This window comes from Dermacentor albipictus, chromosome 6 (genome assembly GCF_038994185.2).
Source record: "Dermacentor albipictus isolate Rhodes 1998 colony chromosome 6, USDA_Dalb.pri_finalv2, whole genome shotgun sequence".
NCBI classification, from domain to species: domain Eukaryota; kingdom Metazoa; phylum Arthropoda; class Arachnida; order Ixodida; family Ixodidae; genus Dermacentor; species Dermacentor albipictus.
Window position 1 is genome coordinate 47,941,447 of NC_091826.1, and position 20,845 is coordinate 47,962,291.

The 20,845-nt window shown below is 46.8% G+C and overlaps 1 protein-coding gene across 2 annotated transcripts in view; it reads right to left on the reverse strand.

Annotated features, from left to right (window-relative positions):
- Positions 1 to 7,888: 7,888 nt before the first annotated feature.
- LOC139046870 (uncharacterized) overlaps positions 7,889 to 20,845 on the reverse strand; it is a 50,067-nt gene continuing 37,110 nt past the window's right edge. Inside the window, exons 1-6 of one of the 2 annotated variants that reach the window (XM_070520791.1) lie at positions 16,633 to 16,829; positions 13,431 to 13,582; positions 11,656 to 11,739; positions 11,009 to 11,047; positions 9,258 to 9,308; positions 7,889 to 7,999 (exon numbers count right to left, since the gene is read on the reverse strand). In XM_070520791.1, coding sequence (XP_070376892.1) covers positions 7,970 to 7,999; positions 9,258 to 9,308; positions 11,009 to 11,047; positions 11,656 to 11,739; positions 13,431 to 13,582; positions 16,633 to 16,705 — 429 coding nt within the window. In that variant the 5' untranslated portion in view covers positions 16,706 to 16,829 and the 3' untranslated portion in view covers positions 7,889 to 7,969. Of the gene's footprint in view, positions 8,000 to 9,257; positions 9,309 to 11,008; positions 11,048 to 11,655; positions 11,740 to 13,430; positions 13,583 to 16,632; positions 16,830 to 20,845 lie in introns of those variants that run through there. The other variant, XM_070520792.1, reaches the window with a different exon arrangement.

Genomic DNA, 20,845 nt, shown 5'->3' on the forward strand with positions numbered 1-20,845 from the left:
TGGCGTGCAGACACAAACTTTCCATGTCTGATTTGTAACCCGAAAAGACGCTAGCCGAGACCCTTCTTTCTGGATCTTTCGAAGTACAGCAGTTGTCGTCGCAGCAGTTGAAGTAGGTGCACGCGAGTAACGGAATGCGAGTTGCAGCTTCGGGTGTTCTTAGCGACGAATCTGTCGTCAGCATCGAAGGCAAGTCTGTTCAAAACACTCCTTACAGGCAATGTGAAAGTAAACAAATTTGCTCCACTTAAGTTTTCAAAATGTAATCACTTGCTATGCAGTTTTCTTTCAGTTCATGCCTCTTAACTCATTTCGTGCTTCAGTAACCAGCAACGCACACAGGTTGTCCAAACATTGGGGCTGCACTTGATGGCCACATGGCAGACATGCTGTACATACATTGCTCGCACCTCATTGCTAAATTTTTTGACAGCTGGGATCGCGGAAGCTAGCGCATTTCACATTCTGCAAAAAAGGACCTTTGCTTCTTCACCTGCTCAATTAGAGCAATTTCACAGCAGTAAAACCCGTACTTTGCCGTTTGACCAAAGTGGTGACGCTGTGTAACTCAGTTGCAGTATGAGGCAAACAAAACTTGCACACTGTTCAAAAGCTTACAAGCGTGGACCATACTCGTGCTCCCTTACTGGATTGCGCTTGTCCTAAATACTTCGATTCTTTAATAACTTAAACACACATAACGTGGGTTTTTCTTGTCAGAATAGCACAGCCTCACAGAAGTTACACACGAAGCAATACTCAAGTGCTCTTACTTCCAAAGTATTTGGATGCATTAACTTTTGTCATACGAGCGGATATTACTATGACGCGGACAATGCGTTAGCCTTTTTTACAACGTGCCTTTTCGACTAGCGTCTCTGACATTGTCTACGCTGTCCTTTGTATCGTCTAAGGCATGTCAAAACCATCCTTGTAGTGTTATAATTGTAGCGCCCGAGCCTGTGCGGTGGCGTGCGCTACCGTACGCTTTAAATAACAATCGTAGCTTCTCATGAGCAGTGTCTATTTGTGACCAGAGCGGCTACTAGACATGCCCCGTTTTGCGTCCAGATTTTCTCGCGATTAGCGGCAACTCGTGACATCTCGAAAGAGTGAAGGTTCCGACATGTTGGTAGTGCGTGTTTGCAAGAGCAGTGCACAAGTATAGAGTGGCCGAATTGATAAAAGGCGAAGCGCTGAACTTCGAGCAAACATTTACTTAAGTAGAGGTGATCGCTGATGGCGGAGCCGTTGTCCCTCGTCGTTGTGCGCTGGTTGGCAAGCACGCCGTGAACACTTCTCTGTGCAATTGCTACCCGACCTCTGCACATCGTCGCAGTAACTTTCTGATTGAGATTACTACTGAGATTATGTTCAATGCTTCTTCGCTTTTGCTTATTTTAGGAAGGAATGAATAGTGCCACTGAGCCTAATTTACCCACCGTGACTGCTATGCTTGAACTTGCACTCAGACTTAGGGATGCAAGTACGAATAACAGTTTTGATTTATTCGAGCGCTGAAATTTTCGCGAACAACGTTGGTGGATGGATGGGTGGAATAACTTTAATGAAAGGTCCTGCGAGCTACGGGGCGTAAGCCCCATAGAGCGGCCTACTGCTACATTGGGACCGGGAGTTGTAACTCCCTAGCCGCATCGTGAGCTCGCTGGACGGCCCAAAGCTGCTTCGCCAGGTCCGTGCTGCGTAATGCTTCTTGTAGCCTGGCAGAGTCTTGATTCTTGTTTACGTGGGGCCGACCACACGGCCAGAGCAAGGGATATACATCTAGTGTGCTATGGAAATTTTCGCAATGTGATGTTGTGTATAGGTCAGGCATGTAGTGATGTCGTCTGTTCTGCGTGGGGTACGTGTTGGTTTGAAGCATTCTGAAGGTGAGGGCTTGAGGCCTGGTGAGCTTGTGGTGAGGTGTGCTGTATATTCTGTGGTCTAGATAAATATGCCTTGTGATCTCGTTATATGTGGAAGTAGGGTCACGATTCTCGCTGTGATGGTCACGACCAGAACAGGTGGCGTCGAGGAGGATTAGGTATCCCGCGCTCCTGTGAGCCATCTCATTGAGATTAGGAGGGCCGTCCTCGATCTCTCCGAGGTTTGGCGGGAACTAGCAGATGGCGTGATGCTGCAGTGGTGTGGACCTATTGATTATTTGTAGTGCTTGTCTTGCAACGACTCCTTTCTGAAAGTATTTGACGGACGAGCGTCAATCGCTGTAGACATGGGTGGTGGTCGGGTCTGTGAGGGCGAGTGCGATGGCGACCTGTTCAGCTATCTCGGACTTGTGGGTCTTGACTGTGAGAGCGTTAGTAACTTGACCTTGCTTATTGACCGTGGTGACAACGAAGGGCTTCCTGGACGAGTACTGTGCCGCGTCTACAGGCTAGGATCTTCTTTCACGTATTTCGTGCAGGATGAACGATCCGCGTGCCAGCCTTCTGGGTTGATGGTGCGCGGGGTTCATGTTCCGCGGGGGTGGGCGAACCATGTAGGAGTTGCGTGTATCCTTTGGAACGCTTTGGTGAAAATTCTCGATTGCTGTGGTATCATTACCTAGTTTGGCTAGGATTTCTCTACCCGGTTTGGTTCCAGAGAGTCTTGTCAATTGAGCCCGTTCTTGAGCTTAGGCGATTTCTTCGAGTGTATTGTGTACCCCAGTTGCAGCAGGAGTTCTGTCTCGGTGTTCTTGGTGATTCCCAGCGCTAGTTTGACTAGCTTCCTCAGTTGCACATTGAGGTTGTGTCCTTCTCCGCTACCTTTAATCTGTGCATGGCCGCCTCGTACGTGCAGTGGCTTAGTGCAAAGCCGTGGGTTAGATTCAGGAGATTTTCTTCCTTAGGCCATGTTGTATGTTTACTACGCGTCGTATGGCATTCAAGGCATCATTCGACGTTGTCACGATCTTCTCCACTGTCGCGGCGTTAGAGCCGTTGCTCTCAATGAGCATCCTGAGGACTCTGATTTTGCTGACGTGTGGAATGCTTTCTCTGTCTTTTGTTCTGAGAGTAATGGCGTGTGTGTGTCTGATTTCGCCCTTTAGTTTGGGACCACTTCTCGATGGTTTCTAGACGAGAAGCTCCGACTTCGCAGGCGAACATCGCAGGCCCGTGGGAGCGAGGTATTCCTCGATCGCGTCGATCGCTCGCTGTAGAGCGTCCTCAATTGATCCCAGGCCACCTCCGGGGATCCAGAGCGTTACATCATCTGCGTATATGGTGTATTTGACGTTCTCGATTTGATCCAGTTTCTTGCCTAGGCTGGCTAGCGCAAGGTTAAAAACCGTCGGAGAGATGACAGAACCTTGTGGGGGGCCTTTGCAGCCGAGTTTTTATTTCTGGGACTTGATTTCACCTAGATGGAGGGTGGCTGTTCTGTCGCTCAGGAATGATTTTGTATAAACGTAGAGTCTCGTTCCGAGGTCGAGGTTGGAGATTGTGTCGAGTATGTAGTCATGTGATAAATTGCCGAAGGCCTTTTCGAGGTCTAGCCCCAGGATTACTCTCGCGTCTCTCGTGTCTGCGTTAATGATCTCGTGTTTGAGGAGCTTCATGGCGTCTTGGGTGGATAACCCGGATCCGAAGCCGATCATTGTTGAGGGGTAGATATCTTTTTCTTCGAGGTGTTTCGAGAGCCTGCTTAGGACCGCGTGCTCGGCTACCTTGCCGACGTAAGACGACAGCGAGATTCGTCTGAGGTTATTCATGTTGGGCGCCTTGCCAGTCTTTTGGGATGAGCATGACGAGAGCCGTTTTCCAGTCTTCCGGTAGTGCTCCGTTCTCCAGATTTTGTCGATTTCCTCTGTGAGGGTTTCGGTGGAGGTGTCGTCTAGGTTTCTAAGTGCCTTGTTAGTTACACCCTCCGGCCCCGGCGCCGACTTGCTGTTTAGGTTCTGAAACGCCATGCGTATCTCTTCAGTTGAGAAGTTCCGATCTAACTCTAGGTTGGCCTTGCCGCAATATGCGTCGGCGGTCGTGCCTCTAGCATTTTGGATAGCGGGACGTACTTGTCGGTGAGATGGTCAGTGAGGTCGTTTTCCGTGGTAATCTTGAGTTCCTTGTGCATGATTCTGTTCAGCGTGCGACCCTGGTCCTCTTTGGTTCTGGTTCTGTCTAAGCGGTGTTTGAGCAGGTGCCACGTCGTCCCGCTGTTGATGCGGCCGTCCGCGGCGTCGCACACCTCGTTCCATAGCTGGTTAGATAGTTGCGAGCAATATTCTGCAATCAGCCGGTTGAGGGAAGAAATTCTTTTGCTCAGCCATCGATTGTACCTTTCTTCTTTCCATCTCCTGGTGAGCGATTGTTTGGCTTCGAGCATGTCAGCCAGTCGTCGGTTCATGCTTTTAACGGGGAGATCTGTCTTTATTTTCTTCGTGGTCGCCTTAATGTCCGCCTTTAGTTGCGACGTCCATTGTTCCAATGATTCTTTGTCTGTCCGACGTTCGTGTCTTTAACTCGCGTAACTTGTCCCAGTCGACGTACGTCACTTTTCTGGGTTCTCTGGAGGGGGTGTCAATCGTCTCAACAATGTCATGATTGCTGCCCAGATCCTCGAAGAGCTTGTTCCACTGGTAGTTTGGAACGTTGCGGACGAAAGTGAGATCTGGCGTTGTGTCGCGGTTGACCGAGTTACCCGTTCTTGTGAGGCATGCGGCGTTCGTGATGAACGTTAGGTCAAGTTCATCGGCATCCTTTAGTAAGTCCTTGACCTTGGCCCTGCTGGCGACGTATTCCCAGGCCGTGTTAGGGGCGTTGAAGTCCCCGGCCATTATCATGGGGTTGTCGCCGGCACGCTTGGGGGGGAGCTGGAGTATTTGCCTAAATTTTTGTGCTCTGTGCTTGGGGCTGCTGTAAACATTTAGGATGAATATGCTCTTGGCGTTCTTGGCTCTAGGGAAGACTTCCGTGAGAATTAATTCGCAATTGCTGCGGTCGTGATTAATATTGTGTGTCGTGTGGGCTAGCCTGTTGCTGACCAATTTGGCGATACCTCTGTATTTTTGTTGCGGTGTCGTAACGGGCACGTCATAGCCGGATAGCGAGGGTGTAGCGGTATTTGTCTCCTGTAGGAGAATGACTTGGGGTTTGTCTTTCTTTGCTCGAATGTATTGCTGCAGGGGGGGGGGGGATTTTTGCGGACGTAGCCCCTATAATTCCATTGCCAAACGCGAAACGGTTCAGTTTGCACCGCCAACTTTGTTGTTGACGTTGGGTGGCCTTTGGGATGCCACGTAGTTGCTTTGCCTATCGAGCGACAACGCCCGCGGTAGCTTGGTGATAGTAGACTGTGACATCACTGAGGGGTGGTCTGCCATTTCTAGCACGTTGAGCCTTGCTTCGTGCCTGTTGATCGTCTCAATCATGTAGTTGATTTGTAGCGTTATCCTGTCGTAACCTTCCTTGAGGGTCCCTACATTCGTCGCAAGTTTGTCTTGCCCTTCCTTGAGTGACGCGATGGTAGTTGCAAGCCGGCCGAGAAGTTCCTTGATTTCCTTAATGGCGCTGTCCGTTCTCGAGGGATGTCTGTTTCTCAAGGTTTTTCTCTTATGCGGATTGCGCGTGGATTCTGCGACCGGTACCTCCGCTATATACCATGGGTTCTGATGTGGTTTCGGTTTGATTAGAGCCGGAGGGTGGTGGCGTTTTGAGTTGTCTGATTTCCTCGACAAGTTGTGTGATTGTTTGCCTTAACTCTTTGTTTTTGTGTTCTAGTCTTTTAATCGTATTTGCTATTTCTACTTGCTCTGGCCGTGCCGTCGGACTCACCTGGCTGGCGGCCTGCTGTTGGTGCTGCTGTTCTTCTCGCTCCTGTTGTTGCTGCTGCTGAGCTCGTTCGGCCCACGTAAACCGGTCATCAACGTCAACTCGTGGGCTGGGGGCGAATCGTATCCTTGGCGTGGATCCCTGGCTCGGGTTGCTGGAGCGCCCTCTGGACCGTGTCGACGGGCGACCGCGGTTCCTCGATCTCGACCGCCCCCGCCCATCGGACAAGCGAGCATCTGTGTTGGCAGCCACGTTGTCGTCGATGGCGCTACTCTCGCCGTTCTTGAGCGGTGGGAAGTCTTGCTGACTCAGGGTGATTGGTCCTGACCTCGAGGTGCTTTTGTTAGCGTTTGCTGCGGTTCTTCTTTCAACTCGTCTTCTTCGGACGACGTAGGAGAGTTGGAAGCGCTTCGTGCATTCCTTGCTTGCCGTGATGTGATTTCCCTCGCAGAGCGCACACTTGATCGAGGTGCACACATTGTCTGCGTTAGGGTTAGCTAATCCACAGACTTTGCAAATAGCGTCGTCGGACGAGGGGCAAACGTCGGCACGATGGCCGAGTGTGCCGCACACGTGGCACATGGCGATCTGCTTGCGGTAAAGAGAACACTTGATTAGCGCGTTGTCGTATCTGACATAGTTCGCGACTCGAAAGCCGTCGAAGGCCATTATGACCGTGCCAGTTTCCTTGATCCTCTTTGCCGCCAGTGCGAGGGGGTTGCGTGCGTTGACGATCTTGCGGTTTATGGAGTCCTGCGTCTTATCGAGCGGAACGCCTCTTATAACGCTTTTGCACGTTTCTTGCGGCGCCGTCCTATATGCAGTGGTTTCAAACGTTTGTTCTCTTATGGAAATGTTGCGGATCTTGAGGTATTTCGCTGCGTTCGCTTCGGACGGTGTGCTGACCACCATGATGTTTTGCTTCAAATTTGGGCATATTGTGTCCTCGCTTCACTCTTTAGGTTCGATGCAAGCAGCCATGCAAACTGCTTTGGTGACCGTAAGTTGGCCTACCTTGGCTATGTTGATTCCGCCACGTATGCGAATCCCGGTCTTGATGTCGTCTTGGGGCAGCGCGGGCGTACTGCTTGCTTCGATTACGGAATTTCTCGCTTTCTGAGACGGTTGCGTTGGTAAGCTTGAAGGAATAATGCGAGTGGAGTTTTTCGTCGCTTCTCTCATAACTTTCTGTTCCTTAGTTCATGACGCGACGTAATTGATCGATGCATTTACAAATGCACGTGCAAAACATTGTGCGCAGCAGAAGTAGAAGCAATCTAGCTGGGGCTTACATATATAAGTGATGAGGTTGTATTTGCCTTATTAAACCAAATCTAGTGACCATCAAATAAAGATGGCACCTAATTAATTGCGAATGTAGTTACGCTGCCCCGTATTAAATGCTATTCGAAGGTTTTTCGAACAAATTTTAATACTTTACGATGTTAAGGACAGTAAATTTTCTATAGATTAAGAGTAGCGCTTGTTCGCTGTACAAATAATCCTTATTCACTAATTTGCACAGCAAGCTACTGACGACTTTTTTAAGACAGCGTATCAGTCATTTCCACGTAACAATGCATTATGATATCATATTGTAACTGTAGCCAGTGAGTTCGCAAGGTGTATCCACTTGGAAATACTTATCAGGATAAAAGCACTTTCGATATATTGATTCTCAAAGCGGGCCACTCAATTTATTGTGTCGTTCCTCCCCTTTCATGTTTCAATGCACAAAGCGGCGTTTTGTTTAAGAAGTAAGTGGAACAACAGTGTATCTTTTACCGCATCTTTGGCGTCGCATATCGCAATACCTGTGTCATCATGTGAATTCGTTCCGAAGTCTGTATGCCTTCGAAATTTACAATACGTAAATTGGAGTATTTCTGTGTCCGAGTAAAATCTGTCAAGTAGTCAGTTATGTATTTCGATTTATTTTGCAAGTCATGCCTGCCTATTCGTACCGTTCAGTGAAGTATTGGAATCTGCCGCACGCATCCTTGTAAAATTCCATTTAGTCTAAGAAAAAAAGAATCTGGTGCATACTGAATGCATCATCATGTGGCAAAAGTGAACTGATTTAATTCACATTTTATTTGCTTCTAGTACACATGCCCACTACGTCGAGGCGCTGCTGCGTACGGCTGGTTTAGGCAGGACTCCACCGTGCTTCACAGCTTCTCGGCCGACCGAACTCACCCTTGCACTTTTTGTTGGATGCAGGCCTGGAAAACGAAACAAGTATTTCGCGAAATGAGCTCAAAATCACAAGCACGTTGTAGCATGCCGACACGACTTACAAATTCCGCAAGCATCTGTAGGCTACATTGATATAGGCTTCATGGTAGAATAGAGCTTCGGAACGGCTCATTTGGCTCACGCCTATAGCAACAAAGTATCTGGCGTTTTACATTTCTACTTCAGAGTGTCGGCACCTAGTTCTGTTTTCTTTTTTTCTTCTTTTGCTTTCGTTTAAACTTTGCGCTTGTTTAAAGCTTAAGTTAGTTGTGGACTTTCTGATTACCGAAGCTATACAGTGGCTGATGAGAGACGTCGTAGTGGGGGTGTCCAGATTTAACGTGGTCGCGAAGCGCACAGCACTACCGCTCTCTCTTTTCTTCTTCTTTTTTTTTTGCATTCCCCCTCCCATCGTAATGCGGCCTCCGCGGCGAACCTACGCAGCGAACCCGCTACCTCTCGTTCAGCATCAGAACGCTATCAACGCTCAACTACCGCGTAGCAGCTCAACGCATATTTCAGCCTCAGCGGAGGAGATGTGGTGCGCCTTTCGGTGATTTTGACGATTTTTACCTACCCACCAAGTCTTCGATACAAAAGATAAGCAGATAAACAAAAGGTCATGTTACGATCGGTTTCCTAACACACCCAGATGCAGCGAAACTCTTAAGCAAGAACAGTAAAAAAACAACAACAAGGGAAAGTCACAAGAAGCAACGCACAGCTCATACAGTGCATTCTAAGGCGGTTACACAATCCAGCAGCCATTTCGAAGACCCGTATCTCGGCTTTATTAGCTTTTCCTCATGCGGAAGCTCGGTACTGTGATCCCAATGTATTTGTTATTCTACGAGCGGTCTGTCGTCCAATGGGCGCATAGCTTCCGAAAGTTAGGCGTTTCTTCTACGCAGCGTCGAGAAACACGATTAACAAGGCATGCGTGAAGGCTGCCTGCCGTCGAAAACAACGAGGCTCCCAGCCCTGATAATATACGCAGCACTTTCTTTAATAGGATGTATCTAAAATCCGAGCACACTGTGAAATAATTTACACCCTTAAAGTTAATAACGGTGTAAACGTGCCTATAACTCGCACCCTTGCCTCCTTTTTCGGTTTAAGGGCGTGTGTATGCGTTACAGACAGAGTTACGCCTTCGTTTACTTTTAAGGGTGCAAGTATACTTTAAGTGCGTGGCGAAACAGTGGCGCAACCGGTCACGCGCTGCAAATAACCAGGATTACTCACTCCGGTATCGTCGAACATCTTGATGTCGTCGGGTGACATTCCGCTGGATGCCTGAGGTGGGAACCAATAAAATGGAACACACATTAAGTTCGTTAACACTACTTGGTGCCGACGCACGCCTCACCGCTGAACGTGAGTGTGTTTCCCAAGTTCTCTTTTTTTTTCTAGAATGGATGCTGGAAGGCTCATCTTTTTCTGCAAGTGTTCGCGACACTTGATTTATTATTATTTGTTTGTCGTTTCAATCGAAATTGACGCAGATAAACAAGATATACATTCGTGAATCGTACGAACTATGAGTAAATACTCGTGAATACGCTATCACTGAATAAATAAGGAGCCAGTTTTGTGACGTAGTTTGCTCACCGTGAAGTGGCCTAGCTTCCACACCTTTTTGTTTGAGCAAGGGTTCATTTGTTCTTTCCTAGTGCGTCCTTAGCTTAAGTATGATACGGACGAGCCGCCACCCTAGCGAAATATTTCATATTGCGCTTCAATGTTTCAATCTGCGCTCCGTACATATGCTCTCAACAATTCTTAAAGATTTCGTAAGCATTCTTTATGAAGTGCGCGATATTTCTTCGAAGTTAGCGTGTAACACACTGCGGACGACCATACAGGAGGTTGAAGTTCGGAATTTCAGGGAGTAAAACACCTGTCATCTCGCAGTCAAGCATGACTGAGCTCATAGGTATGTGAGACGCAATAGCTCACAAGTAATACCCTCGGCTCGTTTCAGCACCTGCTGCAACAAATCGACAAGGAAACTTTTTGCCACGCTCTGTGTGCAGCCTTACACTGGCGGTCGTCCATATTTGAAGTAATAACTTAGCGCGAATAAAACCACGGAAACAAGAGAGACGGACAAGGACTGTCTCTCTTGTCCGTCTCTCTTCAGTGGTTTTCAAGTAAGGTGGTTTCAACTGGGTGGTTTTCAAGTAAGGTTTCAACTGGGTGTCTTCAAGTAAGGTAGGGGGAAGCCCGGCTGGGTGGCTTTTTTACTGTCAGGCGGTGGTTCCTATTGTACGATTATTTAACATGTATATATATGTAAACTGAAATTGTTGCCCTAGCTTCCTCGCATTCTACATGCGGTCAGCTTATTTTGGAATTCCCGAGTTTTCAGCGAACATAATTTAATCTATTCAATTCTGCGGTTTTACGTGACAAAAAAGCACGATATAACTACAAGGCACGCCATAGTGGGGGACTGCCGAATAATTCTGTCTACATGGAGTTCTTTAACGTCTACACAATTCAAGATACACTGTCTTTTTTTTTTGTATTTCGCCCCCCCCCTCTTCACAATGTGGCTGTCGTGGCCTATAGGTTTGATACCTCGACTTCGTGAATAGTTTGGAGCATATATAAAAAAAATTCGACGCAACTGCATGCAAGAATCGGGCTGATCCTAACAGATCTGCCTTTCTGAAGACTATGAGGCTGCAGCTATTTTCTTGCAATAGAACTAGTTACGGAAAACACGCTGATCATATAAATCTCACAGTTACAGATTCGCACACAACGGACGCGCTAATCATTGTGTCAGTCTGTATACGCGTGCCGCGTCTTGCCCAATTTTTTCTTGAAAATAATTACTAAAAGCTAGGTGAGTATATTTCTAGCAAACCGTTGGCGCGAGATGTGAAGGTGACACGGAAGCTGGCGAATCCAACGGCAAGTTCAAGTTTCATATAGTAGCACCGCATCATCTGCCTGATGCTGCGGTAAACTAAGGATGTGGAACTCACCTTAAATTTGTCCGCCTTCTCCTGGAAGCAGCTCTTCATCTGAAAGATATATAAGTATTCACCGTGAGTAATTCAATCCAATGATAATTACCGGCACCTTGGGCTGCTCTACCAGTTACGTTATCAATTAAGTCCTTGTTTCAGTTGGCTTCCGTTGCGTTTATACAAGGATCCCGATCTTTTGAACCGAATACATTCGTTCAGCGATAAGGAATAATCCCAATGAAGTGCTCCGTTGTACAGGCAATATTACAGCAATGTCTTCACTTAATGTTTTCATTAGCAGAAATCTCCTTTTCTGAGACAAGACGTGACAACCATTTCATGCCGCGTATGCGTCTTTAATGTTGTGAATACCTCAAACAGGTCAATTTTGCTGCATTGCATACGAGGTTGCCAAAGTTAGAACAAATCTGATACGAAGCTGTAGCAGACACTTTTTAACGCTCTCCCAAGTCCACGCACGCAAAATAAGAAGGACTTAACTGAACACGTAACAAAATGTAGAACTATCATTAACCATCATCTGTGTGTAGCAAATATTCCAGCGCCCTTCTATGCAGTCATAGTTCTCTCTTCGTTTATTAATTGCGATTGATTATCTGAGTTGAAAGAATAAAGGTTACAAGCAGCGATAGTTCACTCACAGCGGCCTCTTTCTCTGCAGCATCGGCGATGCCCATGTGCTTGCCGCCGCATTCCATGACCGTCGGAAGGATGCCATCAGCAAACTGTAGATAAGAGAAGTCAGTAGTAACTGCACTGAGTACGATAATAAACGCCCAGCAAGCGGAGAGCAACAGTGTACGCAGCAGTACGCAGAGTTCTACAACGGTCCTTAATCCGGGAGTGGGAGGCGTTGATAAACCATGAGCGAATTTGCAAGGTTAACAACAAGAACTCCTAAGGGGCTGGAGTGAATGACTCTATGGAAGACAGGGAAAGGGAGCAGGCAAAAAAAAGAATAATGTTCGCATTGCTCATCGTTTCAGTTGAGGAATTAGTCTGTGCGTGCGCAATCTAGAATCATATTTCCAGTTGCGGCTAGGCGCCCCAAATTCCAGCGGTGTGTAGCTTCCCTTCTTCCATGCTGTCCATGTCAGTACTTCCTTCGGGAAACCTTTTCGTGTATTGTGCATCCAACGAGCTCACGCGAGCACTATTCTATATTGCCAAATTATTATACCGACCTCCGGAGTGGCTTCCTAAAGGCGCGTTCTTGAAGTTGAATCCACGCTTTAGCCTTTAAGCAGTATACGTCTTCCGCGATTTCCTACCATGACTAATCAAGCATAACTATACTTCATTATTCGTGGTGGGATGGCACACTTATGAGTAAACGCATGACTTCATCTACTGCAGTTCTGAAAACGAGAAGATAAGATAATTTCATGGAGGTACTGCTTGGATAAGCGAAAGAATAAACTTGAAAATAAGATGGCAGGAGTGTCCCGACATTCGAAATTTAGTATACGAATCGAGTCCTTCTCTCGCAAATCACTGTACACGATTCGAGAATGTGGTATTCATTTCCGTGGACTATATAATTAGATAAGTGAATGAATAAACTTGAAAAGAAGATGGCAGGAGTGCTCTGACATTAGAAATTTAGTATACGAATCCAGTCCTTCTCTCGCAAATCACTGTACTCGATTCGAGAATGTGGTATTCATTTCCGTGGACTATATAATTACAATTGAACACAAGGTTACCATGATTATCTCACATTTACTGCCTTCGGGAAATCACTAAGCATGATTGTCCACTGGTGACAGGAAGCCGTAGTGTGGCGAAAACTTCAAGCAAGCACATATCCCCATTTGAGTCTCTACCACGCCATACATCCTGCCCTGTATTCCTATAAATCCCCGCATTGCGATGAAGGCACGACGCTTTAACACATGGTGTGGGCTCGCGCAGGCACACCCCAGCTCACACCCATGACACACCCCACCACACGGCAATCTCACACAAAGAAGCCAAATAAAGTATTGGGGAAGTTATTTGTTATGTTTAATTTGCGTATGCAATTAATTATGTAAAAAGAAATGAAATAAAATGGAAAGATAACTTGCCGCAGATGGGAACCAACCCCCACTTATTGTTTTAGTTTGTAAAATGTTCATTTATTTATTAGCAGATAAGATTTCAGCTATCCTCTGGATACGATATCAATCGTAATTGCTGTCAAATAAATAATATTCTCTGTTTTTACAGATGCACATAGAGCAAAAAAAAAAAAACGAGAAGGTACGTTAACACCGGTTTTAAAGGTAACACCCCAAACATAAAACAAATGTACCTGTGGATGCCAAAAAGCGTCAACGCTTTGCGCACGTATGAATGGACTCCCTCAGAAGCGCCACTCGAGGCTCGTGTTTCAGTCTTTTTGCGTGTTTGTGAAATAATGGCAAGTACTTACTTGCTTAATGACGTCCGGGCTCATTCCCTTGGCGATCGAGAGGCACTCGCGCGCGCTGTCGATCTTGTCTATGTACTGCTGCGCCATGGCCTTGTCAGGTACGAAGTCTTGCACGAGAGACTTTAATTGCTCCAGGACGGCCTCCACCGCAGCTAGAGCCGAGAATAATGTTTAGGAAATTCTGTGCACCCGTTTCGTTTAAAAAAAAAAACTGCAAACACAATGAGGCGTACAAAGAAACTCAAATAATAAAAGTGACACGCGGGGCCCTGTCAACCGCGATTGATCCCGATCGGACTCGATCTCGATGTAAAGCGCGTACGCTGGACCGCGATTTAATGTGCATACGGTCTTGTTGGGCTGTGTGCAAAAACACATGGATAGCCAAACACGCACAAATGAACGATGCGCATAGTGAGTGGTATGTGTATGCTGCACGGAGAAAGTATGACCTTCCGCCAACTAGCCACTTTCATCGCCCGTTTGATCGGGATTGTCCCGTGTGACGGGGGTGTAAGAGATCTACACCTTGATGTATGCAATATCTCTAGGTTATCGCTTACCGATTCGGCCAAATTTAGGTTCTGCTGAGCATATTTTTCTTGTATACTTTGTAAAAAAATAAGCATCAGCGGTACCTGTACTTAGTCAGAGATCTCCTGACGCTTTTTTTCTCATGATTTCTATGACATTGTACGTAGTGGTCTGAGTTCACTTAAAGAGTGTATCACAACAGGCCCCTGTTTGGACGTTTCTCATAGCCGATGAGCGTCTTTGGGATGGTAACACTCACGTTCTAGTTAATTTAGTGTGGTAGGTGACTTCCCTGTTCCTGCTGAGTTCACTTTGATACCATGCCCTGGCATAGTGTTCATCGCATCTGTGCTGCACATACCTCGTTGGCTTCTAGTTATCCGCGACGTTGCTTTTCTTTATCTGTGTGAAGACTAAATGTGCTCGGTAACTGAAGTAGCAGGGTCCTGAATTACGCAGCGTGTCGTTGGAGACGGAATGCGTAAACACTCGTGTCATAGGGTACACGGTTTCAGGCTCGGTGGGCGTAAGCGATAATTCTACAGCATCCCTTATAACCGGTTGCCTGTCCCATCGAAACATAAAACCCTGTCCCACAACTATAGGCACTGGCAGACGCGTGGCATCTTCCACATCACTGTAAAGTCTGCGTTGTACTCTAGTCACGGACCTACACCATAGATACTTTGCTCTACCCCAAATGTTGCCTTAGCGTCAGCTGGACATCGGGTAATAGGAAGCTGAGCGAAGTTATGGATATCAACAATGTTACACGGCATGGAAGGACTGCGAGATTGCAGTCATCGTTTAGCCGAGGTTTCCTCTCACTCGTAAATTCACTCACTCAAGGGGTTCCTTTTATTCTGGCTATTCCTGGAGGAAAACGAAAAGGCCTCGTATAGTGCCCAGTTCCAATAAAACAAAGTGGGCCTTACGAGTTTTTCAATGACACCCTGATAAGCCCAAATAATTGTGATCCCCAGCTCAGTCTGTGACTCCGGGATCTCGGTTCATGAGAAACACTAAATATGATGACAATTTGATCTGCGTTTATGTGCTTTCCGTGACAGATACGATTCCAACTCACGTACTCTACACTGTTTCCATGGTGTCGTAGTGTCCTCGCCACGCGATTGGCCTGACCTATCAGTGAGCGATATCACCGTTGAAGTCGTCGAGACATGTTGGCGCTACCAACTGCGGTCGTATCACAGCCAACGCAGCTACGGAGTCATCTGTAGCTACAGAAGCACTAATGGTCAGCTGCTTTGAATTTTGTAGTGTTGATATGCTGATGAGCATGGCAAAGTAACACGCGAAGACGGAGGCTTCAAGGGATCAATGCGGTCGAACAAGGAATCTCGCTGGAGTCAGCGTATCGACACGGGGACTTGTTTTTGTCAGGGCAATAACTGCTCTCTTTGTCATCTTTCGCGTAGCTCACTCTCCCCCATCCACAAATGGGGTAGGAGAATAAGCTGGGCGAGAAGTAGAACAAGGGAAGTTGGAATGTTCAGAAACGTGCAGTAGCTTAGTTGTGATAGCAAGAGAACGGAGTTGACGAGGGGAAGCACAATTAACTGCCACCATGACGAAGACAAGTTCCCTTGTTCTATCATAGTTGATAACCTGCCTGGCCATTCTCTTGGCTAGTTCAGTGTCATTTAGACAGCGGTGTGGCATGCGAATGAAAGAGTCGACCGGAAATTTATTTCTCGCTCACGAGCTGCTGAAAGACGAACGATAGCTTGTCATTCACTCCACTTATCTCGCACATTTCTTTGCAAGACATTGGCCACAAGTACAGGTAATTGCATAGCTTACCGCGCATTCACTGCAGTGCAACTGAATAAAGTTAGACAGGACAACAGTATGCGCAAAGAATGACAGTACCGCTTTTCTGGTCATTAGACGCTACGCTGTTTTAAGAGATGGTCGCGCTGCCCTCTACGAGAGGTAATAAAATCATATGACATGAATCGTTATGTTCTTAGTAACTTTAATTTTGCAGCTATTGAACTAAAAGTGGTTGGCGCTGTAAAAGCAGCGATACCGACAAATTGTGGGAGTTACTCTAACTTGTCATTCTCGCTGCTACGGCATTTAATAATCTGTTTGTTGTTTTGTGAACAATGTCATTTCCGCATCTGGCGCATTTATGGTAACGAATAGTTAGAAGCAAGTTAGAAAATTGCACACTGTCTGGAGCACACAGTAAATGACTACTCTAAGAAATGTCATGTACGCCTTCGCATAAGCTAGCAAGTCCGGTCACACTACCGAGCAAATGCTAACGAGCAGTGCTCAAAATTTATCTCCCCTGAATGCCCAGATTCCCTTGCTCAGTATAATTGTTGCCATTTTGTTCCTTCGATTGCAGTTCAGGTCCACAAACTGTTAATCCGTGTTGTCTGTGACATGCCCAACTTGTCGTTGTATGAGTTAGGAACAAACCACCCAAAGGCGCATACGTCTACAACGCAACATACAACCTGGATTGCAGCCATTGTGACTCTTCTTGAGGGCACTCCGGTTTGCACGAAGGCATACTGCAGCTGTATGTATGTGTAAACTGTGCATAGTACACGTGTTCTGTGGCAGCTGCTGCGTATTGGGACGGCACTCCGCAGTGAATCCTAAACTGCGCAAATGTGCGCAGCAAACTCACCATTCGCTTCCACCAGCGCGGAGGCGAAGCATAGCACCACGACGGCGGTCACAACCTGATTCCTCGCGTTCATTGTGGCAAAGTAGACACTTTATCCTCAGGGTTGCAAGCAAAGTGACGACGGCTCTCGGTTCGCAGAGGCGAGAAGTAGAACGACTGCGATTGGCGTTTATTGGGCAAGACCACGCATACGCAGCAGTGTCCGTCCCTATGGCCTATCGTGTGCGTTTTCAGCTGCTTTTTATGCCAAGTTACAGGAAAGCCACCGATCCAGCTTCATCTCCATGACAAAAACAAGAAAGAGGTATAAAACTTCCGTAGCACCGAGTCTGGACACCGTAAAGATTGTGTCACCAGGCCGAGCGCAAACAGTGCCTCCTCCTTTTTCTTCATTTCGTTTTCTATTTTTTTCTTATCCGTGTCTACCACAAGCCCGAGTGTGCAAGGCAGTGAAACAAATGGTTTCATGCTCGGAGCCTTATCCTCCTGAGACCCGGGATGCATTTGGGTGCACAGATTTTTTCCAAACTTTCAGAATAAGTCAGTAGGTTTATGAAGATGAAAAGTGTTAAATGTTTTTTTAACAGCCCTGATAGTTTCAGCTCATCGCGATGTCCAATATATTGGACACCGGGATGCTACCCGGTCTTTTTCACCCAGCGCGCACGTAATGTCATACCGCAGATATTGCGCTCAAACTCGTGTGCAAAAATATTTTAATAACTCGAAAGGCAAAGTAGTGAATAAAGTACAAAAAAGAGCATTCCTCTGCTCAACAAAAATTTTGCTCTTGTGTTCATTTCCTGTGGGCAACTTCAAAACGCTTTTTCTTCTTGGGTGATGCCGAAGAAGAGCCGACATTTGGTGAAAAAGATATTTGTTTTCATGTCGCAGCCATGTAGTCTGCAACGGGCAGCGTTTGCAGTGTCTTCCAGCATTGAGCAGTGGGTAATGCTCTTTTTTTGGGGTTCTCGAGGAGACAGTCGAGCCTGCCTTGATGGCGGATGCCACTCGGCTTTGTTCTCACTCTTCGTTTCATTCTGCTTCTTCCCTTGAGCCACGAGAGTCTCGGCAACAGATTGGCGGAACTGCATAAATTTGAGTATTTCTTTCCGCTGTTTCTTTAGGGAGGGTATGCGCCGCGTGTACTGCACCCAGGAGTTGCTGAGGGCAATGTAGAAGAGGTGAAAGATGGCTCTGACTGTCCACTTGTTGACGCGGGCTTTCATCCTGTAATAACTTATCATTTGGTCTGCCTTGTCAACACCCCCCATGTTGACGTTGTACATGCACACAATATCTGGTCGAGGGACATCGATATGTCCTTTTCCTTACGAGACCACCTGCGACAGGTGTCTTGCGGGTCCTAGCCATGGATTGAAAAAAGAAATGTTATCCGCTTAATTCATCAGACACGCGAGGCCAGTCCCCTAAAGAAATAAAAGAGACGCGATTTTGTCCACAAGCCGCTAAATGCCAACAGTACTCGCCTGCTGTTCATAACAAGGCCATCTCAATAGCGCGGTCAAAATAACCGGGTTGAGTCCTAGCGTCCAACATAATGGACACGCGAAATCAAAGGAATTGTGAAAAAAAGTAAGCGCGCCAAAAATTTAAATTTCGTATTCTACGCTTATGCTGTTGTATTAACTTTATTATAAAATCAAAAATATGCCCTGAAAGCAGGTAGAAATATGAGAAACAGTGCTTACTTCTCCGGCAGCTGCCGTAAAACGCCGCGCCGCTGAATGCCGCCATTGTGGAGCTGTTTCGGCAGGAATTTGAACGATGTATTTTCATCAATGCTGCATAGATGGCGCAAACAGGTGTCCAATAAGTTGGACAGTGTGGTTTTATGAGGATGAAAGCCTTGTCACAGGAGTGCTGTCCTATTTCTTAATGTCCAATATATTGGACAAATCCCCATAGCGGGGTCTCAGGAGGTTATAGCAGCTGCCTAACCGCGCAAGGCTACAGGCACGAGCGGAGGCTGAATCACATAGGGGGGTTCCGTGCCGGAAAGCTGGCGCAGCGTCCGTGGAAGGGAATGGCAAGCGGAATTCGGTGGCCGTGGTGACAGAAGGACCGTATCGGGGAGCATTTGAATAATGGTGTCCCAAACCACCGGTAATGGCTTCCACGAGAGGAGACCAGACCGCCTCTCCGCGGTTTGCTTTCGACCGAACGAGTGGCTCTTCGCCACGCATGGTTTGGCGCGGATGGAAAGGGCCCGCGAAATGCGCTTCCTTGTGCGTGTCTCAACGAGAACCAAGTTGTAACAGCCGGCGCAATGCTTCAACATCTTATTTGCGTTTCTTTTTATTCTTGCGGCCTCGTCAAGAGCCTTTTCTCTAGTCATTCCGCTTCTCTGTAGGTGCTGCTTAACCCTTTGTGTCTACTGATAAATGGCTGGGATTTCCGAGCTGGTCTCACGAGCGTCAAGGAAGAATTCATTTCTCGAGACACGTGTGCCTATACGGTTGGCATTGTTATACGATACTTTTTGCTTCCACGTTTAGTGTTCAGGTCTCTTCAATTTTAGGTCCCTTTCTAATACTCTAAACGTATTATGAGGTGCACCACGCACTGCGCCCCGTAAGTTCGCGCCGTGGAACAGCAACGATGGCACCTACGGGTCTCGTGGACCTTGGAAAGTGAGAAATAAAGTTCAGCGATGAACAAGCTCACTCATCTGTTGTGAGCGATCAAGCCCTTTGCATGCACGTGCAACTTGAAATGTCACGCGTATTTTGTCTTTTTGTAGCAGTAATATCTGTCTGTAGTGCTATGCACAGTGGCAAGGAGGTGACCTCTGCGTATACGACATTTATTTTCAGCAAACGTATCTCAAGAGAAAGTAGCTCTAACGAAAGAAATAAACGGATTTCACGAATAGTACCACTGCGCCATGGGTGCCGCAAATCATGCTGGTAGTATGTAGCATCTGCGGGCTTTACAGCAATGGTGAAGAGAGAGAGAGAGAAGTCATAAGGGAAAAGCAGGGGGGTTAAGCACGCTGAGCCCGGTGGGCCACCCTTCACTAGAGAACGAGGTAAGGGGAATAAAAAACGAGAAGGAAGAAAGAAGTTCACAGTTGGCACTGTTACACACACAAGCGATCATCTCTGAGTCACGCACAGGCGGTCATACAGGCCTGGGCATTTGAAGAAACGCGCCAGCCCCTTTGTGGCCTTGCACATAGTGTACGCACGAAGCCACGGGCCCTAGATATTCTCCTCTGTAACGGGCCTCTCGTCTAGGGGCCCCAAAGCTGTCCGACGGACACTCCTCTCATCTTCCTATGTGGGGCTGACATACGCCCCGTTGAAAAACACAACAGGAAATTTTAAGAGTCTGTCGTATTTTGGGACGTTGTTTCTGTAGTTCTGTTGCCTGTAGTTCTGTTGCCTGTAGTTCTGTTGTCTGTAGTTCTGTTGTCTGTAGTGTGACGTCCTGTAGTAGAAAGTTGTGTAGTTCTTGATCAATATTTAATTAAAAATTGACAGAGACATCCGTAAGGTTATGTAAATTTGTTAGTACAAAAAAGAAAAACATAAAAGTAAAAAAAATTTAAAAAAAACGTCTTCGCCTAGGATTTGAACATGCGACTTCACGATTCCGAGCCCGGCATCTTACCACTGCACCACCCCTGACATGCTTTTCGAGTGTACGTTTTGGCCATGTGAACAGTACGACGAGCCGATGCGCTGATGTTTACATTTGCATTTTGAGAGCCAAGATCCGCTATCACTCCACCGCGTCAAGTGCCGCATCTCTAGAAGAGCAAGAGTGTTCGTACCATCGACAGGTACATCTTGCAGTGCTAGAACATCGATTTTGATGTACGATATCCTTATTAAATAAGAAATTCAGAAATAGACAACGTTGTCTTTTAGGGTTATTACTGCTAGTTTCGACAGTTGTCTCTCGTTCTTTACACTTTTGAGCGCGCATATAATTCGTGTGTTCAATGCAAAATAGCTACATGAACATTCGTGGATGAGAGTTCTTTCTGACAGCATACTGGCTTCTCACGGCAGCACTGTACCAGATTAATGAGACCCGAGCGAGACAGCTTTTCACGCAACTTTGTGGAACAACCCAAATCTTCATTTCCGCTTCGCATAAGCTTGTGAAATATTCCTGGGAAATTAACTAATGTGTCAGTGTAACAGCACATGGAAGTCCACAGGCCTGTGTGCCACATCTTACA